Genomic DNA, 23,507 nt, shown 5'->3' on the forward strand with positions numbered 1-23,507 from the left:
TATTTTTACTTTTAACACACCTCAGAACAGCACCCTCAGGTATTCATAAGCAGATGATGCCTGATTGAAAACCACTCTCTGAAAGCTAAATATGTTAAAGTATAGAACTTTCTAAAGATTAGCAAAGAGCTAGATGTTCCTTTTGAAGGGAAGCTTGTTTTCATCTCTTTGGTTATTCCAAATGAGGATGTTTTGCAGCCTGATTTTCATGTATATTACATGGTGATGACCAGGGAAAAGAAATAATTTTAAGAGGTATATGAGTGTGCTAGGTCTCTAATGGGCCAAATGAGTTGGTTAAGTGACTTTTTTCATAAGTTAAATGAATATTAATCTGTTTCTTCTGAATTTCTAATTATAAATCAGGAAATGGTGATAAAAGGGTACAGAGAATTAGTAATGAGACTCCAGGAAAATTGGAAGTTAACCTCTGAGATGAGATGTGAAGCAGAGACCATGTCATGTGGTATCTGGAAGTTGGGCTTCAGAGTCCTCAGATTGGGTTTGACTCCTGGCACTACCATTTGAAGGCAAGTTACTACCTTCTCTGTGCCTCAGTTTCCTCACTAAAAATGTGATTATTTGTAGTCCCAGTTATTAAATGGAACCTATCCCATAGGGCCACTGTGAGAGATAATGTGTTACACACATTATCTCCTTGTCCTTAATGTTATATACATCAAGCATTTTCCATAAAACCAAACTTATATATAAGAAGCATGTAACAAATACTGGCTATGATTGTTATCTTTAGGTAAAGATAATGACTAATTCTGAAGACTTAGTGAGAAGGGTTCCTAGTAACAAGTTAAAAATTTCATTTTTATGTTTTTGTTGGCCCAATTTCCTGCTTTTAAGCAGCTTTAATATTTACGACTTTTGATTCCTCAAAGGCTGAGGTAAAGAAACATTCTGAGGAATGTAGAGAAAAGTTATCTCTTTTCATTCTTTTTCCCCTGAATATATTTGATATTTTTAAATGGTCAGTTGCTAGATTTTTGTAGTGGTTAGTCTACAAAAAGCTACAGAATCAGTATTTGTGGCCAAGGGACTTAGTGAGGTAATCATGATCACTTTTCAGTGCTTAAAGGTTAGAAAGCCAGAAGATATTTAATTTTTACACTCAAAATGTAAATAAAGTATTGTCATTTAATACCCCCAAATTATTAGTTTAAAAAACTACTGTCCTACAGTAAGAAAGTTTAATAACCATCACATGAAAACAGATTAGGAATGGGAAAGAAAAACCATTCATTAGAGTAACACTATCTGTAGCACTTTAGTAAAAGGGTTCATCAACATTCCCATTATAAACTCCATTTTTGCAAAGCTAACAATATTGCTGGTTCAGATTCATTAGCCCTATACTTATAAAACATCAGCTTAGACCACATGTATGTTTTTAATAAGCTTTATTGTTCCCAAGGAACTAACTGTTATAAACTTTAAGTGCTAGAAATTTAAAAATTCCTCCTCTGCAATAACTACAAAATAAAAATAAAAACAAAACCCACAAAACATTCCTTATGGAAAAAAATTCTCTAGCATTTGCATGAGGGTTTTATAGACCCTAAGATAGGATGGCAGAAACACACACACACACACACAGTCTCACATATACTCTCTCTCACATACTATTGTTATTTAATATTCAGACTGTCACTGATTTAGGATTACTCAATTTCAGAAGGAACTAGTCATATAAATCCCCACAGCTGAGTTCACTCTAATATTGATGCCTCTCCCCTAAATGAATGTTGGGATCTTTCTAGCCCTTCCCATGTCATGGCCATTATCATCCCTGCTATCTCCCCCTCTTGTTATAGTACTGACTGAGGATCTCTTACAATCCTTTGCTGCTTTTTTGCTAGAGTCTTCTTCCAACAAGTAAGGAAAAATGCACAGAAGTCTGGGCCACCAACCAGTCCCCATCCTCCTCCTCCTCAAGATGCAAGAGCTTCAGTGTTAAAGGGGTTGGTGCTTAAAACCCAGAGCTGCTCAAGCTCTAGGAATCTAGGACTCAGGTCTAATAATAACTATTATTATTTTATAATAATAGAATAATAATAATTATTATTTTAGTTATATTTTAAATTAATAGATTTGTGTGGGTTTGGCCTGTAGATGCTTATAACAGTACTTGTTTTGGAAAATATATCCTGAGTTCCACAAATCAACTTCTACATAAACTTCATAGCCCTTTTAAAATTGAGTATAGTTTCTTAATAAAAAATAGAGAATTACCATATGACTCAGTAATTCCAATTCTAGGTACATAACCCCCCAAACTGAAGAGATTCAAAGAAATGATTTGAGACCATGTTCATCCTAGCCAGAGGGTGGAAACAACCCAAATGTCCGTCAATGGATGAATGAATATACAAAATATGGCATATATATACCATGGAATATTACTTAACCACAACAAGAACAGGGCTTCCCTGATAGCTCACTCGGTCAAGAATCGCCTGTAATGCAGGAGACCCCAGTTCGATTCCTGGGTCAGGAAGATCCGCTGGAGAAGGGATAGGCTACCCACTCCAGTATTCTTGGGCTTCCCTTGTGCCTCAGCTGGTAAAGAACCTGCCTGCAATGTGGGAGACCTGGGTTCGATCCCTGGGTTGGGAAGATCCCCTGGAGAAGGGAAAGGCTACCCACTCCAGTATTCTGATCTGCGGAATTCCATGGACTGTATAGTCCAGGGGGTTGCAAAGAGTCGGACACGACTGAGTGACTTTCACTTTCACAACAAGATATAAAGTAGTGGTATATTACAATATAGTTGAACCTTGAAAATATCATAGTAACTGAAAGAAGTCAGACACAAAAGGATAACTATAGTTTGATTTCACTTATATGTGAAATATCTAGAATAAAACTAATTCAGAGAAACAGAAAGTAGATTAGTGAGTCCCAGGGGACTAAGAGGAGGAAGTGAGGAATTAATAAGCACAGTTTCTGTTTAGGGTGATGAAAAACTCTGGAAATAGTGGTGGTGATTGCACAACACTGTGAATGTACTAGATGCTACAGAACTGTACATTTTAAAGTAGTTAATTTTATATGTGAATTTCAAATCAATAAAATTAAAAAGTGTATATAGTCAGTATCCACAAGTATATAAAAACTGAAATAGCCAGTAAAGTATTTTTTTTTGCTATTAAAAAAAAGAGAGAGAGAAAGAGAACTCTCAAGAACTAGAAAACCTAAAAATGGGTTCAGGCCCTAACTCAGCCATTAGTAATTAAGCCATCTTATATGAGCCATTTCCCCTATCTGAGCCTCAGTTTTATCATGTAAAGTATATGATTACTATCTGCTCTGCTTAATTCTAAGGCTGAGATTCAGAAAGTAAATGAAGAATATGGATACTATCTGCTTTTAATTCTAAGGCTGAGATTCAGAAAGTAAATGAAAATTCTAACGTATCAGAGAAAGGTGCTAACTTCTATAATAAATGAAAAGTTGGAAGCACTGGAACCTCCAAAAGGAAAAGGATAAATATATGCTTTCCCTTTCTAATACCTTACCTTTTAATTCAGATGCTAACTAGGCTTTAGGCAAATCTTGGTGACCATTATTTGAGCTGGAGGAGGTTTGATACAATCCAGGAGAATTCTTGTAGCTTATCAAGCTGGGAAATCAAGTCTAGCAGATTCAGTCTAGACCAGATTCTGTCCTGTGTAGCATGGAATATAAAACCTTGAAGAGATTCTAGAAGTCAGTCTGTAGTCCATGACGTGTTTCAGATAATAAATGATTTATAGTTGGGACGAGGGCCACTACAAAGCTTCACTGGTAATATGTGGGATGGGAAGGAGAAAGTGAGTCTGTTCTGGTTAGAACCCTCAATAAATCAGGTTCCAAGCATGAAAGAAGGAAAGGAAACAGAGTTTCCAGTCTTTTCTCTTGTGACACAATGCTCTTTTATGAAAAAGCCCTAAAGTCTCCACAGAACACAGTTTGAAACCAATCCAGTCATACAAAACCAAAGGCCTTTTCATAGTCTAGTGTGTTCTGATTTCACTAATGTAGGCAATTTTCAAATGTCCCATATAAATGATTATTTCTGAAGGAGTTTATTAGTTGTAAATACATCTTTGGCAGATAGAGAAGAAATAGTTCAAGAAAGCTTTCCAATTCTAATCCACTAGTAATTTACTAATCTATTTAATATAAAATTAAAGCAATTAATTAGAGGAATAGATTTTCTACTTATATTTTGACATTTTTTAACTTAACATAGTTTACTTTTAATTTGGTATGAATGATTTCAATTTATTTCCCATTTTTACCCCTTTGTAGGAGCAGCATTTTAAAGAAACAAATGCATATGTATTTCTTAAAAATATACACACAGTACCCTCCCCACCCCACCCCAGTAGCTTACTGCATACTTAGATCTATTCAATCACCATTGGCAATCAGCATTAAATGCCAATCTATCCTCTGGTTAGGAGCTAACTTGCTGCTCTAAACCATTTTTACAAACCTTCCTATATACCTTAATCCTTTCAAATGCAACTGTGACACAAAGTATTACAGACTTTTAAAAAGCTGTTCTCTTGAAAAAAAATTGCGGAGCATCAGTAACCAGATAGTATTCTCAAATTTCAGTGATCTAGTCCATGGAGCCGTCCCCTATGCATAGTGCTCTGTTTCATGCAGTACATGGCTTTAGCTGGCCAAATCTTTTTTTTTTCCCAATGAATCAGTAGAACAGTGAAGATCTTACTTTTTTTTTAAGCAGTGGCATATCAATGAGGCACAGATGTGTATTCCAACTCTGCATGGATGAGCACACTGTTCAATAGTGCTGGCTCACACGGTATCAGGGCGAGTTATCACTTCCCATGAAGGCACTCTTATCACCAGGGCCCAGAGAGGTGGCTGCAAATCGCAGCCTTTTTATTTTCAAGGCAGTTCTGCTGAACATTCAGGCTTCAAAGATTCACACTTCCAAAACTCTATAAGAGTTTGTGAACGCTCAATTTGCCAAAACTGTTTACAGTGTAATTGGGCACCGTACCTGTGTCCATGAGATAGCGAAGGCGCTTCTCCACCAGCGCGGCACGGGTGTCAATTTGCTTTTGCTCATTCTCTAGTGCTGCCAATTCTCCTACAACATACTGACTGGTGTCTTTGAACCCTTTCTGTTAACGAGAACAAACAGGAAGGAAAAAAAAATCACTTGTAAGTTGCATTTTTTTCCTTTCTACAAACACTTAGTAAAGCACTTACCTAGAGAACCAAATACGCCTTTAGTATCACCCTTAGTACCAAAAATCGACGCCTGTGATTCAAAACATTTTCATATGTATTATATACAGCAAAACTTTTGTAAACAGAGAAAACCTCAGCTGTTTAGTATTATAATTTAACACCAAGATTTAAAAAGTAAATACTGAGTAAAAAAAATTTCTCCTAGAGTTGAGTCAGTTATTAAGTGTGGACAAAGATAATTTTTCCCTTAGTGGCTGTCAAAACAAACAGTTATGACATCCTTAATTCAAAAGTATAATATACAAAAATGGAGTTTAGCTAAGGAATTGATTCTTAAAGAATTTATCTGGAAGAATATCAGATTTGTTCTTACAGAAATATAAAATTAAAAAGATACATTTCTTCTTTTCATAGTGACTATACTTTAAAAATTTTTTTTTAAATGATGAAAGAGAAGTTTCTAATATCTCCACTTTCCCCTCCAGCTGGCTTCTGTACTTTAACATGTCATTGTGTTGATGTATTACTAATTATTGTAGCTGCGAATTTTAACTTGACAGGTGGTTTCAAACCTTGCTACACTGGATCTAATGCTACCAGTACACTGATTTGGTTAATCTTCCATGGAACCAAATTTGGATTTTAATCTGAAATTTCCCTTTTTATAACCATGCATGTTAAAAAAAACTTATCCTTAGAAGTTCTATTTGAAGTAGCAGTTCTATTATAAAGTACCAGTAAACCTTAATTTTTATTTTCATATTACAAATTTAAATCATTAGGGGCAGGGTTATTTGTGGTATAGTACCAAACTGATTCATTACAGCTCCCTTCGGAATGTGTATCTTGTGACATTTCTAGGGGTAAGTTTCCTAAGTAGTTGACAAACACTAAAGAACTGCGTAAGTGATTACTCTTACCACTGCCACTACTAAGAAATAAATGTGAGCAACCTTCCTCTGTCAAATCCCTTCCCTACCTAGGAGCATATTAATCTCTAAGAAGCCATGAGGAATTATCTTTCGCTACTCCTTAAACAAGAAACTAAATCAAGAATTATGTTATTATGAGGATATTTTGAAAGTCTCATAATCAACAAACCTGTCTAACCACATGAACAACTTATTTATCTTTGGAACTAGTAAATATGAACTCAATTTAAACCAGCTTATTGTTAGACTGATTATGGTAGTTGACAAACTGAAAACTGAAATTTTTTTAAAAATCATGAAACTGATAAATCATGTCTCAGGATAGACTGATCAAATAAGTCACTGTATTTTTTAAAGATTCATACAAAGTGAATATTCTCTCACCTCAATATGAAATAAAGCAAAAATTATAAGAACAGAATAAATGCTAATGGTAACTTTAAAATTCAGTGGCTCTATCTGCCAGAGACCAGAGCATTTTCAAAACGGACTTTTCTTTTCTCAATCCCATCCAGGGGGAAAAAACAAGCACAGTAAGAGTAATAAAAATATAAGAAAACAGAAGTGATAAGTAATACATAAACTTCACTGCTTCTACTCACCAGTTCAGTTAAAAATACTCATTAAGTTTATAGCCAGATTTAAATAGTGGGAGTATACAGTATACTCAAATATTCTGTAACTTATAAATTATATTAAATATTTCATCAGGATATACGAGGTACCTCTTCTATGTATTAAGACATTCTTTTAGTGAAATAACTTTAGGATGAGAACCTAAAAATGAGAAGTTTCTAGAGCCTTAAAATATAGTTTGTAACTCTCAGTACATTTGCAAGGGTTTTAAAATCCAACAAAAACAATTTTAACAGTAAAAACAATGAAAATATTTACACAAACTAGAGATAATAATAATTTTAAAAAGTAGCACCATGAAAGAGAGCAATGCTTCCAGACAAAAATTCAAGTTAAAACTTGTTCTTCCTGCTTCTGTCCCGCAGCTGTCCATCAAAAGCAGCTTTCTCCCTGCGGTCTATCAAATATTTCCCTCACAAATCAATTTTACACATGATCAGCCCATACCCCTACTGAGCTGAACCTCCCCGTTAATTAAGTGAAGAAATTACCATATATATTATATTAATGCAAACATCATTCAGCTAGTAATTCACGGCTGATCTGGATAATGGAAAGGTTGAACACCCATTAACCCAAGCCAACAAAATGGGTTGGCTGAGAAATTCTAGCAGGTCTCATGTGACTCTTCCCTCTAACTGCAGCTCTGCGGTATCTGCTATTGTAATAATTAAAATCCTCCTGGTAGATCAATACTGGAATCTCTTTATGGGAAGTGCCCTGATGGAAATGTCTCAAGGAAGCTGGGGCTGTGGAACTCTGAAAAATTCATTTTTTTTTATCTGACAATTATCACCACACTGCAGACTAATTCAACAGTGCACCCCTCTCACTCTGCTTTGAATGCATTGGAGATTGACATCTTAAAAAACCTAACATCTCATTTTAACAAATAAAGGCACTATTTCCACATACAGTTTGGAATTATCAGCAATCATGAAACCACACAAAAAATTAATATACATTAAGCACTTCATCTTCTGATGGCTTCCTCTGAGTTTCAGTTATCGCTGCCTTCTCCTCATTTCCTTTCTTTGTATCTTCCTGTATTGATCTCTGCCTTTTCATCTCTTAAAAAAAAGGGAAAGACATGTAAAATTATTATAAAGCTTGATAGTTGTATATTAAAATGTGGATTTACATTATCAGCATATATACACACACACACACACACACACAGCTAAATACTGTTAAATTGTAAGATGGGAAAACATCTAAAAAAGTGTTCTTACCTGGTCTGTTCTCAACATATTGACTGAAAGACTGAAGTTGAGTCTTTCTGACTGTAGCATCCTTGCTGAACACAACAGGATTTCTAAACCGTTCTGTTGCTTTTTGTAATCGCTCAGTCCTGAGATCCTCTGTGCCATTCTAAAAGTAAAACAAATGTGCTGAGAGTCTGATCTTATAAATGTGAGATTACACATTAATAAACAACTTTTACTGATTTAAGATAATGTCAATTTAGAAATATATTGAAAGGAAAAAGGATTGTAAAGAGTTCTAAACAGCTCAACTGCAAGTCTGTTGCCTGTAACCAAAACCTTTGCGAGACAGGGTTTAAACAGAGAATCACTCTTGATAACTTTGATTCGATAGATACTGTAAACCTCCCTGTCTTCTCCTGATGATATGTATCATTTAGATGCCACATTACCTCTGTCTACCCGCACCCACCCCACAGCCTCACTATTCTGCCCCATTGGTTTGTACAGTCCCACAGACTTGTATGACAAGAAGAACTAGTTTCTAATTTTATGCCCATTGAGATAAACCACTAATGCTGGATGAAGGCTAAAAGGTAGGATTATAATACTACCCCACTGAACTGCATTTCATCAGCTATAACTTTCCAAAGCCAGATTTGTAAGTAAGCCCTTTACAGCTAAGGAAACTACAATTATCTTTTCCAGAGCTTCCTATGTTAATACTGGTAACAAATTCAAATGGTTCTATCAACAAGAAATATCCCAGAAGACTGAACCACTGCAGTGTGTGGAAGCTGCAGATACCGAGGTGCTGTGTACCAAACAAATATTTCATTTTATACCTAATCTTTTATTATTTTTATTAAGTGTTTTGAAAGTAAATAGGGAAAGGCTAAGATGCATGACTAATAGCTAAGCCTGCTGAATGCTGAAACTGGTTATCAAAAGCTACCAAGACTTTGCCCTTCCTCTGCATTGAGACAATCAGTAATGAGGGAGTCCTCCAATGGCCTATTCTCTAGCCTCAAGGAGGCCTGGGATACAGAATCCTCAAGGGAAGGTAACAGTTTATCCTTTTCCACAAACACAAAATGCCTCATTTATAAACGTGTAAACTGCATTTTATTAAAAAAAATAAAACCCCAAATCAATGCTGAAAGCTTCAAGGGAACAGATGGACTATATGTTCTTTATAAGCATCATTTTAAAAAATCTTAACTAAAAAGATCCATACAAAGACAAGCTGTTTAAAGCACACCTTTTGTTGGAATAAGTTTGAAAATAACTACATTGAAGGGCTTTTTGGAAAGCAAAATCATCTGCATCTATTTAGATAATTAAACCTTAAGAATGAAAATATCTATTTCATTTTTTAAAGTTATATATTTACATTAGTATCATGCTTATAATACACTACCTATGTAGCTAGGATAGAAACAATTATGGCTTTTATTTGTGTAAGAAAAGTGTGTGTTCTACTGTTGCATCATAATAACTGCCCAATAGTGTAAAACTCAAGTCTTTACCAAAATAAACAAACACAGCTAAATTTTTTGAGGCCTGGCAACATGCTAAAATATCAGTGTGATTAGCTAGCAAATCCCATCTTAAGAAACCTTTTTATGACTAGGGACTTCTGCCACTTTACAAATGTATTCCTCTAAACCCACTAATTCAGTTAGCCTTTTCATTCCATTGTATTATTCTTAGGCCCGCTTCATTCTGCATTAAATCCAGTGCAGAAAGCTAAATTGAACGCAAAAAATCAGACCTGATCCAGGCTTCCTTTTGTTCAAAGATAGAGACCAAAAGTCCTCTGGTGCTGCCACACACTTTCATCACCAATTTACAGAAACCGACAGTATAAGGGAAAAGCAATGAAAGTCATTGTTTTGGGACTTCAAAGCATCTCTGTGTCAGGGAAAGGAAATCCTTTCAGTCAGCAGGGCAGTCCCCACTGTCCGCAGGTGGGTGAAAAGTTATACAAGACTAGAAGCGCCCTAAAGCTAGAGAAATATTAATGATACACTGCAAGGAAAAGGGGGGACAGCTTGAGAGGGGACAATATAAATACTACAAATCATCATCATTATCATCACCCTACAATGTGTCATTCTGGCTAAAATCTTACACAAGGTAAGATTTATACTGGCACAAAGCACATGCAAGTATCTTCAAAATTTATATTCAATCACATATCATCTTCAGATATTAATTCATCTTAACAGGTCAGAGGCTGCAGATGACAGAATATGCTAGAATTCTCTTAACAATATTCTCATTAGCAAAATACAGATGCATATAGAAGTCAAGAATAGCTTTTACTTTTACTTACATATCAACTTAAAGTAGTAGTTTCTCTGAAAAACAGTATATGCATACTGATTATCATACTGACATTCAATTTATCAGCTATTTCATAAAATTCTTATATCTTAATATGAAGAATTTGGTAAGAAACTGACTTTAGAATTATAAAGTACCAGTGGGAATTCGAATACACAGATACCAAGTCAAATATTTTAAGTAAGATTTACCTTAATGTCTTGCTCTGAACTTTCATTAATAGCTTTCTGAGCAGTGCTGGAAAGTGAATTTGCCACCTGTGGCTGAGTGTCCAGGAGTTTCTTCAGCTTCAAGTCTGCCAACTTAGTGTCTTGTTCTGTTAAATATGTAAATATTATGAATAACTGTGTGAACTACATTTAGATGTGTAGCTATCAATTTAACGGACATCATAAAAATATTACTATATTTTAAAAAACAGAAAGAAGGACATTAGAGTTGTGAAATAACATATAAGACCAAACATATGCAGACCTTTGCATCTATAAATCTACTATAAACAATATTACATACTATGTAACTATAATTATTATACAGTAACTATAGTATAACTAAGTAGTCTTTAGGGATATTGACTATATCCCTTTTTCAAAAATTAATATATAACATTGTGTAAGTTTAAGGTGTACAATGTATTGATTTGATACATTCATATATTGCAATATGATTACCATCACAGCATTAGTCAACAATTCTATCATGTCTCAAAATTATCATTTTTTTTTTGTGGTGGGAATAAATAAAATCTAGTCTCTTAGCATATATATGTGCTTTTCCCCAAAATCAGTCCCCATAAAGAATATAGTCAACATGCCTAAAGACCATTTAGTTATTCTATGGTTAATAGCAGCTATGCTTACCTTAAAACCTCAGGCCATATTTAATGCATATATTTATATTAGCAACTTTATAGGTTGTTTATAATAAAAGAAGGTATTACAAAGTGGGTATTTAAAAGAGGTAATGCATTTGATTCTAAATTATATTATTTTGTAATTTTAATTCTTCTAGTATATTAAATTTAGACATAAAATGCCATATTATGCTCCTAACATGATCTTAGACAGTCATGTATATACTGTTAGAATCCAATGTTTATGTGTGTACAGATATACCCAGCATTGAAATAGGGTATATGTTCACAAATAACTTCTAATTAGAGGGCAGAAATAAAGATTATTGTATTTTGCAATGTATAAAATATGGATAGAAATTTAAAATTAAAAATGGCTATAACTTTAAAAATAATTTCAAATTATTTTTAGCAAGTAAATTAGTCTTTAATAAAATAGTTCAGAAGCAAATGGAAACAATTCCATTTAAAAAATTCACTCAAAGCAACTCTTTAATAAAATGATTATAAAAGACATGCTGACCATTTGGTGAATGATATTTTTCATAAAGATTAATAAGTTTTCTAATTATAAGATTCTTAATAAATGCTATTATCATTACTTTCATGCAAATTGGTCAGTTTATATTGCCAGGCTTCTTTTTAAAACAATATCTGATGAACTATGGTCAAATCAAGATAAAGATTAAACAATTTATTATTAAAACATTATGACTTTTATATAGATATAAAAAAAGAATTTTGGGAAAAATAAAGCAAGGATAAAAATCATAATGTATGCTACGTGTTTTCAGATTCCAGTTTGCATTCCTATTTCTTTTTTTTCATTCCTATTTCTTATTGCCATGAAATAAACCATAGTCTGAATTGGAAATCTGTCCTATGTACATGCCAGCACTTGGCATGCTTGAGAACTGTAAACAATGTATTAGTTAACTCCAAAAACAGGAAGACTGAGATGTGTTTTCTTTTTTGGTATACAAAAAAGTAGGAAGAGTGTTTTTAAAAAGAAAAGAGTCAAGCCTGTTAAGCCTTAATATTAGTCAGCCTTTAAATACATTAAAATATCTCACAAAGTTGCTATAACTAAAGCTAAAAAATTCTCCTTACCTTATCCAAAAAAGGGTTAATTTCTCCTGTCTTCATAATCTACTATTAAATCAGGAAATATGTACCACTGATTGTCACTGATTTTATACTTCCATGAATCGAATGTTAAGGCTTTAATTCTGAACTTATGGGTGCCCTCAGTGGTAAAGACATGATACCAATTTCTGAAAGACTTTGACAGTGGCTGTGGTGAGAGGGTGAGTAGGTATTTTAAATTGAAAGAAGTAAAAGGCAGTCCTAATTTTAGGTTAAAATTTTTTAAAATTTCCTTAAATATCAGCATTCTTCTGGACTTGAATAATTATAAATATATTGCCCTGTATCTAGTAAAGTATTATTTAATACTAAGCCATGAAGGAACTACTGACAAGAGACACAGATTTTTTGGGCGGGGAGCTGCTGTCCATAGTTAGGAAGACTCTGGTTGACTGTTTTTTTGCAGAAATAATAGCATGATTTCAAACAGGGAAGAAACAAAGCAGGTTAGCATTGTAGGGACATGCCATGGCTGGGAAGAAAAGAGTGTCTCCCTCCCTGTAGCTTTTCACAGAAAAAGATAAACATTAGGGATTTCACTTTCTTACCTGTAATTGCCAAAGACATTTTACTGCTATAAGAATTCAATTTAATAAGCATTTATGGAACCCCTTATGTTTACAAAGCTACCTGCTGCTAACTTACAAAGGTAATGCATATGGAACACTCATCTATTAAACCACAAGCAATTATCTTTATATTTTATACAACAACTCAGAAGTTTAACTGCAAATGTGATTACTGGTATGATATCTCTTTATATTTTATACAAGAACTCAGAAGTTCAATCGCAAATGTGATTACTGGTATGATATCTACTGATACACAATAAGAGATTAATTTAATTGTAATCTATATAAGCAGTTTTCAAAGAGTTTTACTGTAATCATTAAGCACACATAAAATAATTTATTAGTAGTAATATTTAAATACTTAAAGTAAGCACAAAATTTATAAAATAATATTCCTACTAAGACTACCAATTTCAAACCAAATCAGGAAATCTGATCCATGGTTTAGATTACTATTTGAAGCATTCCAATGCTTCATCTATATCTTAGAACATCACAACAAAATATTTAGGCTGAGAAGGGAACCAATCACAGAATGTCTACAAATTGTCCCATAAAATACCAAAGTGAATCTTAGTAATAAGAGAAAAACAAAAATTTGCCATTTCAATATTATTGCTAATTTTAACATTAAGCCTAAAACAAAATAAATAAAATTGATGGAAGGTGGAGTTAGCTAAATGATTTGTGAGGGCATAAGATGTAATAAAACTACGAAAAGAATTTACTATCATTATTGGTGAGATAATAATAAAAATGTAACAGAAGAGTTTGCCATGCAGCAGGACACAAAGTATTTATAATTTGAAATTACCGGGAGTATCAAGGTCACTTTCTAAGTTAGTAAGTTCATCTCCACCTCCTACAACAAAGCCTTCAGGAATCTCCTCGTTAGTATTTATCTCAACATTATCATTTTCATCTGTAGGAACATGTAGCAATAATGTTAGTAGATTATTAGTATATTATTTCTATTTCATATAGGAAAGAAAAAACAGTATTTTAATGACAGTTCAAATTCAGGTCTGACACAGACAAGCAAGTTAAGAAATCAGTTTTAAGTCAACTTTTCATTATTGGATTAACATTTATATTTACATTTCCATGTCAAAGATGAATTGTCACATCAAAGCAGATGCAAAGATTTTGACAATTTGCCACATGCTGTCTCTGAATTATTGAGCTCATTGAATCCCTATATTTTAAAATGTAATCTCCTGCTAATTTCTAATGACAGTAAATAAAAATAAAGTTGGTTCGATAAAAAAGTCATCAAATAAAAAAGTCACCAAATAATATTTCTAAATTTCACATTTTATCATTTACTAGAAATATATAAAGAAACAAATCATTCTTTATAAACTTGTAGCTATTTTTAAATTATCTGCATGAAGACTTAAATGCTTTTGTACTATTGATGAAATATGAGCGAAAGCATTATAGACAAATTAAGAACAAACATTGAGATGAGAATAGACAGTACCTTTATGCAAAAGAAAGTTCAGAAACAATTAAGACAGTATATCGTGGAAGACATAAAGCTGGGAAAACACTGTTATTATTCAAAATTAAGTACATGGGAATGAGGTAGATTATACTATTTTTTTATACATTTAGCAAAATGTATTACAGGTCATAATTAATTATATTACATATTTTTCCTTTTTAAATCCTAATCATAAGTTGGTTAAGTAATTTTCAATATTATCTATTTAAAAAGGCATAGCAGTAGATCTGTATATTAGAAGCTAAGCTTTAAATTCTGCTACTGATAGGCAATGCACCTTTTGGAGAAATATCTGTCTAGCCCTGGGAGTTGAAGAATATCCCTACTATTCTACAGTTTATTTTTCATAGGGCAACTTTTATTAATAATGAGATATTCCAAAGGTTATTGCAATTGAGAAATTCTAAATTCTATAACTTTGGCTTAAACCTTCAATATTTGTCCTTTTCCCTATACAGTGTGTGTTTGATTTTGGGCTTCCCAAGTAAATATTTACTGTGAGCATTAATATTAATAATAATAGTTTACATTTATTGAAGACTTCCTAATGGAAGCCATTTAGAAGAATATAACAGAGAGAAAAAGAATGAGAAATGCCCCCAAGGGAAAATATTGCTAAATGCTTTCAAATCATTAAGGTATTATACTTGGCTATATTATTTAAGTACAATTAGTTGAGAGAGCTTTTCTAATTGACTGTGCTTAGTACAACTATTTGACTAATTTCATAAAAGTCAGCACCATCATCTTCATTGTTCTCAAAAATTCTTCTCTAAATAATTCTGTAGTAAAGGGAAATGAATGAACAAATATTTCCTGAGTACCAAGAAAGTGTTCAGAACACTTCCTCCTGTCAGACAGTTTACTATCAATAGATTTTAAAGTATGGTATTTTGTTCCTGCAACCAGCCTCTATTGATTTCTACTGTCCATAATTAATCTAGAGTGAAAGCACAAAATTCAACACTCATTCATTTACTTATTCAAGAAACTTCTATTGTATACTGAAACTGCAATTTACAAAACATTGCTAGATGTTGAAGAGATATCAAGTTTTATAAGATATCAAGTTTTAAGACATTTATTCCACCTTAAAGTTATATATAAGTGAAGGTCACTCAGTCATGTCCAACTCTTTGCGACCCCATGGATTGTAGCCTGCCAGGCTCCTCTGTCCTTGGAATTATCCAGGCAAGAATACTGGACTAGGTAGCCATTCCCTTCTCCAGGGGATCTTCCCAACCGAGGGATTGAACACAGGTCTCCCGTATTGTGGGCAGATTCTTTACCATCTGAACCACCAGAGAAGCCCAAGAATACTGGAGTGGGTAGTCTATCCCTTCTCCAGGGGATCTTCCCAACCCAGGGACCAAAAGTTATACATACAAATGACTGTAATACCATGTAGGACAGTTAAGTGTTATGAAGTAAAAATAAGATACAGAGCAAATTCAAAAGATTATTCTTTTGAAGAATAGAATAGAAAAGAAAAGATTATTCTTTTGCCAGTAGCACAAGGAACTATTTTTTGGAAGCCCTAACCTTTAAATTGAGTCTTCAGAAATGTACAGAATTTCAAAAAGTACAATTGAGGGAAGAGGTTTAGTGGCATGAGAGCAGGAAAGTGTAGATTATGTTCAAAAAATGGTGTAAAGTCCTATCTGGCTCAAGCATACTTAAAGTGAAATAATGGGAAGTAAGACTTAAAAGGTAAAAAGATTTTACTTGGTAGGAATAGAGGGACACTGGTTTGCTGGTCAAACATGATGGGCAATGTGTTGTTTAAGTTGAGAACAGTCTATATAAGCAGTTTTCTACCACAGTGTTTTATGGTAATCAGTTGTGAAATATGTATAATTACTACAGAAGCACTGAAGCTTATGTTTTTATGAATTAAAGTATCTCCAATATTATTCCTAAAATATTACTCTTGCTTACATTCTGATATACCTTCATATATGAAAGAAAAAGTGGTTCAGGGATTGCACACAGGAATATATTAGCCATGTGACATCACCCTTCGTTTGAGATCGCTGAGTAAGACGATGGACTCTAGAACAGAAAGGGTGGAGGCAGGAAATCCATGTTGGAGACTGTTATAACCTTCAGGCAAGTAGTATGGAGAGCTTAATATATCATAAAATAATTGGGAGTGGGTATGACTTGAAAACCAACTGGTACTGGGTAGTTGGGAGGGATACTGATGAGAGGAAGAGTGAGACAGATGTCAACACTGACTCCCCAGACAGAGTGACTAGAACGATGGCATTGTTATAAAGAGAAGCTAAGTCTGGAACAGTGGTTGGATATGGGTACTTCAGGTCCTGGGGTTATGCAGTGGGATAGTCTTTACTCCTTTATACAGTGCCAGGATAATGTGTGATGTTAAACAGGTGCCATTCATTTTATTTCCTGGCTAAATGAAATCTCTACCCATATTACCCCTCACCAGTAATGCTGAATAGGCTAACTCAAAAGTTTATAAATGTATTGTTAACCTTAGATAAAAGGATTACTATTTGGGAAGGGGAAGAGTAAAACTTGATCTCCTCTAATGATCAGGTTTTCTTAAGAATAGATTTCCACTTTCTTTCCATTCACTGACTTCAGTTTTACAATGAACACTTGAATTTTTTTCAACAGTTATTGTTACACGTTTCTTAATACCTATCGAAATACTCTATATGAATTTTAGCAGAACTAAAGTACATGTGTGTCTGTGTGTGTGCTTAAATTATTACATATTAAATATATGATATATATAAGATTATATATATATTTAAGGCTACCCATTTAAAACCCACTAGGTAAGCGTGGCCGGAGAAGGCAGTGGCAACCCACTCTAGTACTCTTGCCTGGAAAATCCCACGGACGGAGGAGCCTGGTAGGCTGCAATCCGGGGTCGCTAAGAGTCAGACACGACTGAGCGACTTCACTTTCACTTTTCACTTTCCTGCACTGGAGAAGGAAATGGCAACCCACTCCAGTATTCTTGCCTGGAGAATCCCAGGGACGGGGGAGCCTGGTGGGCTGCCGTCTATGGGGTCGCACAGAGTCGGACACAACTGAAGCGACTTAGCAGGAGCAGCAGCAGGTAAGCGTGGCATAAAGTAAACTAGAGATACAATACACAACAGAAGGTGGTTTGCAAGTATGGCCTGTATGTGGGAAAAAGTAGAAAGAGATTGTACATACACTGGAATGAGACGATGCATTCCAACTGACACTGTATAGCACTATAAGCAAAATGGGGATCCCAATGGTATGATTAATAGCACAGAAATAAGGCCAGTCTTATAAGACTTATCATTTATAAATAAATTGAATGAAAAGTCTGAACATAAGGCAACAGTAAAAAAAAAAAAAAAGAATATCTGCACTTAAAAAACAAAAGAAGTTGAAGCTACTGTTAAAAACATATTTACACAAAATGGTAGTTTAGAGAACACCTACATTTACATGAAACTATTTCTTTGAAGAAAAAAAAATTTTCAGAATAAGATATCTTATTTGCATCATGATTTAAAAATTCTCACTGAAGGCCCCCTGTAAAATTTATAACTTGTAAAGTTATCCTATAAAAATCAAACAAATGATAGAAAACAATACAAATATATTATTAATGAAAGCTGAAAATAAAAATTACTGAAGGCCTGTAAGATTTTATTTTGGTTGAACAAATTTAGACAAATCTATTTACCATAACTGAAGTAAGGATAATGCAGGCACACAGTCTCATAGATAAATTTTTTTAATTTTCATTTATCCATTTGAAATCCAAAAACAAAGTATACTATTCCATCTAAATCAAAGAGGGGCAAAAATGTCTGCTTAATAGTTAAATGATCCCTTAAAAAAAAAAGTTAAATGATTCTGCTGCTGCTGCTAAGTCGCTTCAGTCGTGTCCAACTCTGTGCGACCCCATAGACTGCAGCCCACCAGACTTCCCCGTCCCTGGGATTCTCCAGGCAAGAATACTGGAGTGGGTTGCCATTTCCTTCTCCAATGCATGAAAGTGAAAAGTGGAAGTGAAGTCACTCAGTTGTGTCCGACTCTAGCGACCCCATGGACTGCAGCCTACCAGGCTCCTCCGTCCGTGGGATTTTCCAGGCAAAAGTACTGGAGTGGGGTGCCATTGCCTTCTCCGTAAATGATTCTAACCTAATTCAAATCAAACCAATAAACTACAGAATAAAAATAAATAGATATGACATAAAATATCATATATATGATATGATAGGTATCATAGATATGACACAAAATATACACAGATTTAAGTATACATAAATATATAAAATCTATATAATATATACCATGCAATTATAGATATAATATCATCTTCAAACTGGACAAACACCTTCCTTGCAAGTGCCCATGGACCACTAATAAAAATGCAACATTTGTTTAGGCAAAATAAAAACTTTTTAATTCTCAAAGCAGAAATTCAGGCCATATTCTCTGACCACAATACCACATAACTGAAAACGAAAATATCACACTTTGGCCCCAAACAACTGTACTTTGCCAAGTAAGATCAATATAATAAATGAACTCATAAGTTTGTTACCTAAAATGAGGAGTTTAAAAGGCTGTTATAGGTCTACAACTAAAAAATGAAGCAAAAATTGAAAAAACACATGTAGAATACCACAATATCACCTGACTCTCTTCTAAGCCTTCAAATTATTTCAAGAGGCGAAAAAGTAAAAGCTAGGCTGTAGTGGAAACAGTGTCAGACTTTATTTTTTGGGCTCCAAAATCACTGCAGATGGTGATTGCAGCCATGAAATTAAAAGACGCTTACTCCTTCAAAGGAAAGTTATGACCAACCTAGATAGCATATTCAAAAGCAGAGACATTACTTTGCCAACAAAGGTCCGTCTAGTCAAGGCTATGGTTTTTCCAGTGGTCATGTATAGATGTGAGAGCTGGACTATGAAAAAAGCTGAGCATCGAAGAATTGATGCTTTTGAAATGTGGTGTTGGAGAAGACTCTTGAGAGTCCCTTGGACTGCAAGGAGATCCAAGCAGTCCATCCTAAAGGTGATCAGTCCTGGGTGTTCATTGGAAGGACAAATGCTGAAGCTGAAACTCCAATACTTTGGCTACCTCATGTGAAGAGTTGACTCACTGGAAAAGACCCTGATACTGGGAGGGATTGGAGGCAGAAGAAGGGGACAACAGAAGATGAGATGGCTGGATGGCATCACCAACTCTATGGACATGAGTTTGGGTAAACTCCAGGAGTTGGTGATGGACAGGGAGGCCTGGCGTGCTGCGATTCATGGGGTTGCAAAGAGTTGGACACAACTGAGCAACTGAACTGAACTGAGGCTGTAGCTCCTTGGACGGGTTCTGTTATTTCATAAGAATCAGGCTATTTCTGGTTGAAATAGGATGCAAGTGGGATGCTTGGATACCTGGCTTCAGAGACCTAAAATAACTTACAAATATTTTCTGTGAACACCTGAGGCTCATGACACCTCACCTCAAACTTAGCAAGTTTCCTTTCCTCACTGAGGCTGGCTGCTGAGAATGGAAAAAAGCAAGCATTTCAAATAGGTTCAGGCAATGAGTCTGAGTACCAAGTTCAACACATCCCCTAGGTTGTGCTTTCACCTTATTATTTCAGCTCTTGACTACTCCCTCTTCTTTGTCACTCTGGACCACTGCTTCCAAAAAATTTCCCTCTCTAGTCCATCATCTAGGCTGATCCCTCTCTCATTTTGCACCATTCCTTATTCAGATTTGGTAATTCCCATTAGACAGTGGAAGAGTGGACGCTAATTTGTTAATTGTGTTTCCTGACTTATCAACCCCAAAGGGTCATTTTCATTTAGGAATTAGACTCTTGTGAAATCAAGTGAATATCTAATTGGCTATGTAAATGCCAGCAAACTATAGCACGGGGGGCAAAATTCAGCCTACCACGCTTTCAGAGTAAATAACAGGCATGCCCATTAATTTACATATTGTTCAAATCTACAAGGGCAGAGCCAAGCAGTTAAGAGAGAGAACGTATGGCCTGCAAGCCTGTAAAAATTTACTCTGGCCCTTCCTAGGGCCCTTTCTGCCAAATCCTGGCCCAACACAACAGCTGGAACCACTAAATAGATAAATGTGTATGTATGAATGGTTGAATTCTAGGAAGGAATCTTACCCTTTCCCTTGAACTAAAGGTCTATTCCATTCTGGCCTTGAAAGCTTCAGCTTAGGCTTTGATGCCCGAGCAGACCTAGTCAGATCCATACACCTTTATGAAGACAGGCCAAAATCCACCACTGAGGTCAAGAAATAGGCCTGCACCACTTGAAGGTCAACTTTAGGTCTGATTAACAGACTACCATCTGATATGTGGCCACTTCCAACATCCAAGGTATGGTATGGTCTATGAGAGAAATGGGCCTGATCACCTTGGTCATCTTAGGGAAGAGTCTTGACTCTTCAGCAGGTTCTCATAAGTCATCCGTTGAACTCTGTCCCATCTTCATTTAATCTGGCTTTTCCTTTTCTAGTCTGTACTTTTTTGTTAGTTTCAGAGATCCAATCCTCACTTATTCTTTATTCACTTTGTGGACTGTTGAATGATGCCAAAGTCAGGTCTTCACTTTCCCTAGTTACCAAGCTGGGAAGCTACCCATTTTGGGGGTTGTAACACTGATTAAGTCTCTCTACCTAGTCTAGTTCTGGCTTAGCCTCAACTGGGATTGGATTATAAAGATAAGACCAATTACATAGCTAACTCACACCATACCCTTAATCAGAAAATTTTAATCCTTAGTCTTCCTAGAGTTCACAACTCATTTAGCATTGTTATCAGCTGCCTGTTAGGAAAAAAAAAAATTAAGAGACAGTGGATGCCTCTCTATTTTATGTTTACTCTTCTATGGGTTTACAATGTCACATGGAGATAGTATCAATAATTTTAGGACAGTCTATCTGGAGGGTCAAGAATATGAGGCTTTTTTTTTTTAATCATTCTGAGATACAAGGAAGCAGAGACATCTAAGGTTTACTTAGAGTATCTGGAATTTCTATGATATCAAAGAAACATCTTGTTACTAATAATAAATGAAAGCAAATTATAATAGCATTATATAAATGTAGCTGTGAGCGGTTACTGAAGTACTGAAAGTCACTCAGTTGTGTCCGACTCTTGCGACCCCATGGACTGTATGTAACCTGCAAGGTTCCTCTGTCCATGGGATTCTCCAGGCAAGAATACTGGAGTGGGTTGCCATTCCCTTCTCCATATAGAAACTGTAATAAAAATTCTGAATGATAGGAGTTGAAAAGGTAAGATGAAAGACTTAACTAAGAAACAAACATTCTGAGAACACCAGATGGACAGAAACATAGCTATTTGGGAAAGCAGCTTTCAAATATATGGGGATGGGAGGTAACATGCTATAGGCATTTGTTGGAACACTCTACAACAGTAAGATTTTAATATAAGGGATCAATTAGAAATAACAGCAGTAAGTTTCCGTTTACTATGAAGAAACTTATTGACCTAGAAATAGTTTCCTTTGTTTCAGTTCTCTAAGGTTTTATTCGAGTCCTCACTTGCCTACTCTCCAGAATGATCTTAACATTTAAGATTAACTCAGAACAAGTACCTGGCATGTTCTGGAAGATAAATAGGTCACGTATCTTTGAAATAAAAAAGCCCTCTTGAGTATACTACTAAAATAAAAATGTAAAAAGTTTCAAGTTAAAAGTGCTGAAATTGGGCACTGATAGGTAAAATTAAAATTCCCTTTAATTATATGTATATGTAGTCCTTGTTTCAACATCAAGCTTAGAAAAATTTCTACAGATATTGAAAAAGACCCTCTTCAAATAAGAAGACTAAGAGAAATGCATATGGGACTTATTAAAAATTCTTACATGTCAGGATATAGTGCTGGAAACATTGTTAAAGCTACTTTCCAAAGATCTGGCTCAAAGTGAAAATCTCTCAAGCCAAAGCTCTCGACTAACAAGTCTTGTGATCCAGATGCTGAGGACTTGATCGCATTTTACTCATTCTAATACAATTAATGAGGCATCATGGGGAATCACAAACTAAGGACTGTCAGAGTTTTCTCCTAAATCATATTCTTGGTGTTTCTCGAGTACTAATCATACTTAATCATAATCAAAGTACTTCCTGAGTTGTTAAAAATTAAGTCAAAGAGTTGATTTTGAAAAATGGCAATAGTCATCTTCTGATTTACTATGAATAGGTTAGAAACTTTATGTATTTGATGCACAACATTTTGAAGTAAGAATAAAATGTCCCGAAAGGTCCATCACGGATTTCTGGGTTGTCTGTAGAATATGATACAAGATTCTTCAACTCACCTCCAGATGCCTTTGACCTTTCTTTCAACTTTTCTGCAGCCATTTCACCATAGCTGGGAAGTTCTGACATCTTCACTCCAGATCGAGCTTCTGCTATTAGCTGACGAGCTCTCTCTCTCAGCTGCCGACGTCGCTCTTCATCTTGCTGCTAAGATATATTGAACAGTTGCCAACTCAGTAATTGACAGAAATGCAATTTCATTTTCAATCTGATCATCATGATAGTAACTGGTTTACAGCATGGTGCTTGGCCCACATTATAAATAGGATGCTCTATATCAGTTGGATGTCACACCATTTTTAAAAGACATCCAAGAATCAGATTTTTAAAAACATTTACAAATTATTGTATTAAAATGTCTGTTAAAAATTCAAAGTAGCCTTTAAAGAATGTTTGGCAATATAATTACCAAAGTAAAGTAGCAGGATCAACTATTAATAAAATGACCGAGCTTTTAGGAAAAAAGTCGCAATATTGAAAACAGAATTTCAATTAATACTTTTTTTTCTTAAGATTAAAATTTAACTTGCATGTTTCTAGTAAAGGCATACAGCACTGGCTAAAGGAAATTTTTGGATAGTAGAAAATGCTGCTACATCATGTTGATCAAATATAGAAAACGGTATTTTTAGGGGGCTATGGCAGGTATAGGATAGCACATTAGTTCCTCAGTTATTGCTGATAGTTTTAAAATCAGAATTAGGTACTGATGTACTACTATCCCCATTTCTACTCTC

General features: G+C 34.7%; 1 protein-coding gene across 5 annotated transcripts in view; it reads right to left on the bottom strand.

The window, feature by feature from the left end:
• The window catches only part of EHBP1 (EH domain binding protein 1), a 355,495-nt gene that overhangs the window by 38,380 nt on the left and 293,608 nt on the right, over positions 1 to 23,507 (bottom strand). For 2 of the 5 annotated variants that reach the window (XM_070379385.1, XM_070379384.1), the window contains exons 15-20: positions 22,770 to 22,917; positions 13,731 to 13,838; positions 10,537 to 10,661; positions 8,024 to 8,162; positions 7,755 to 7,861; positions 5,030 to 5,153 (exon numbers count right to left, since the gene is read on the bottom strand). In XM_070379385.1, the coding sequence (XP_070235486.1) occupies positions 5,030 to 5,153; positions 7,755 to 7,861; positions 8,024 to 8,162; positions 10,537 to 10,661; positions 13,731 to 13,838; positions 22,770 to 22,917 (751 nt within the window). The remainder of the gene's footprint in view (positions 1 to 5,029; positions 5,154 to 7,754; positions 7,862 to 8,023; positions 8,163 to 10,536; positions 10,662 to 13,730; positions 13,839 to 22,769; positions 22,918 to 23,507) is intronic. The other 3 variants (XM_070379386.1, XM_070379387.1, XM_005910170.2) reach the window with 3 other exon arrangements.

The sequence above is a fragment of the Bos mutus genome, chromosome 11, assembly GCF_027580195.1.
Source record: "Bos mutus isolate GX-2022 chromosome 11, NWIPB_WYAK_1.1, whole genome shotgun sequence".
NCBI classification, from domain to species: Eukaryota; Metazoa; Chordata; class Mammalia; order Artiodactyla; family Bovidae; genus Bos; species Bos mutus.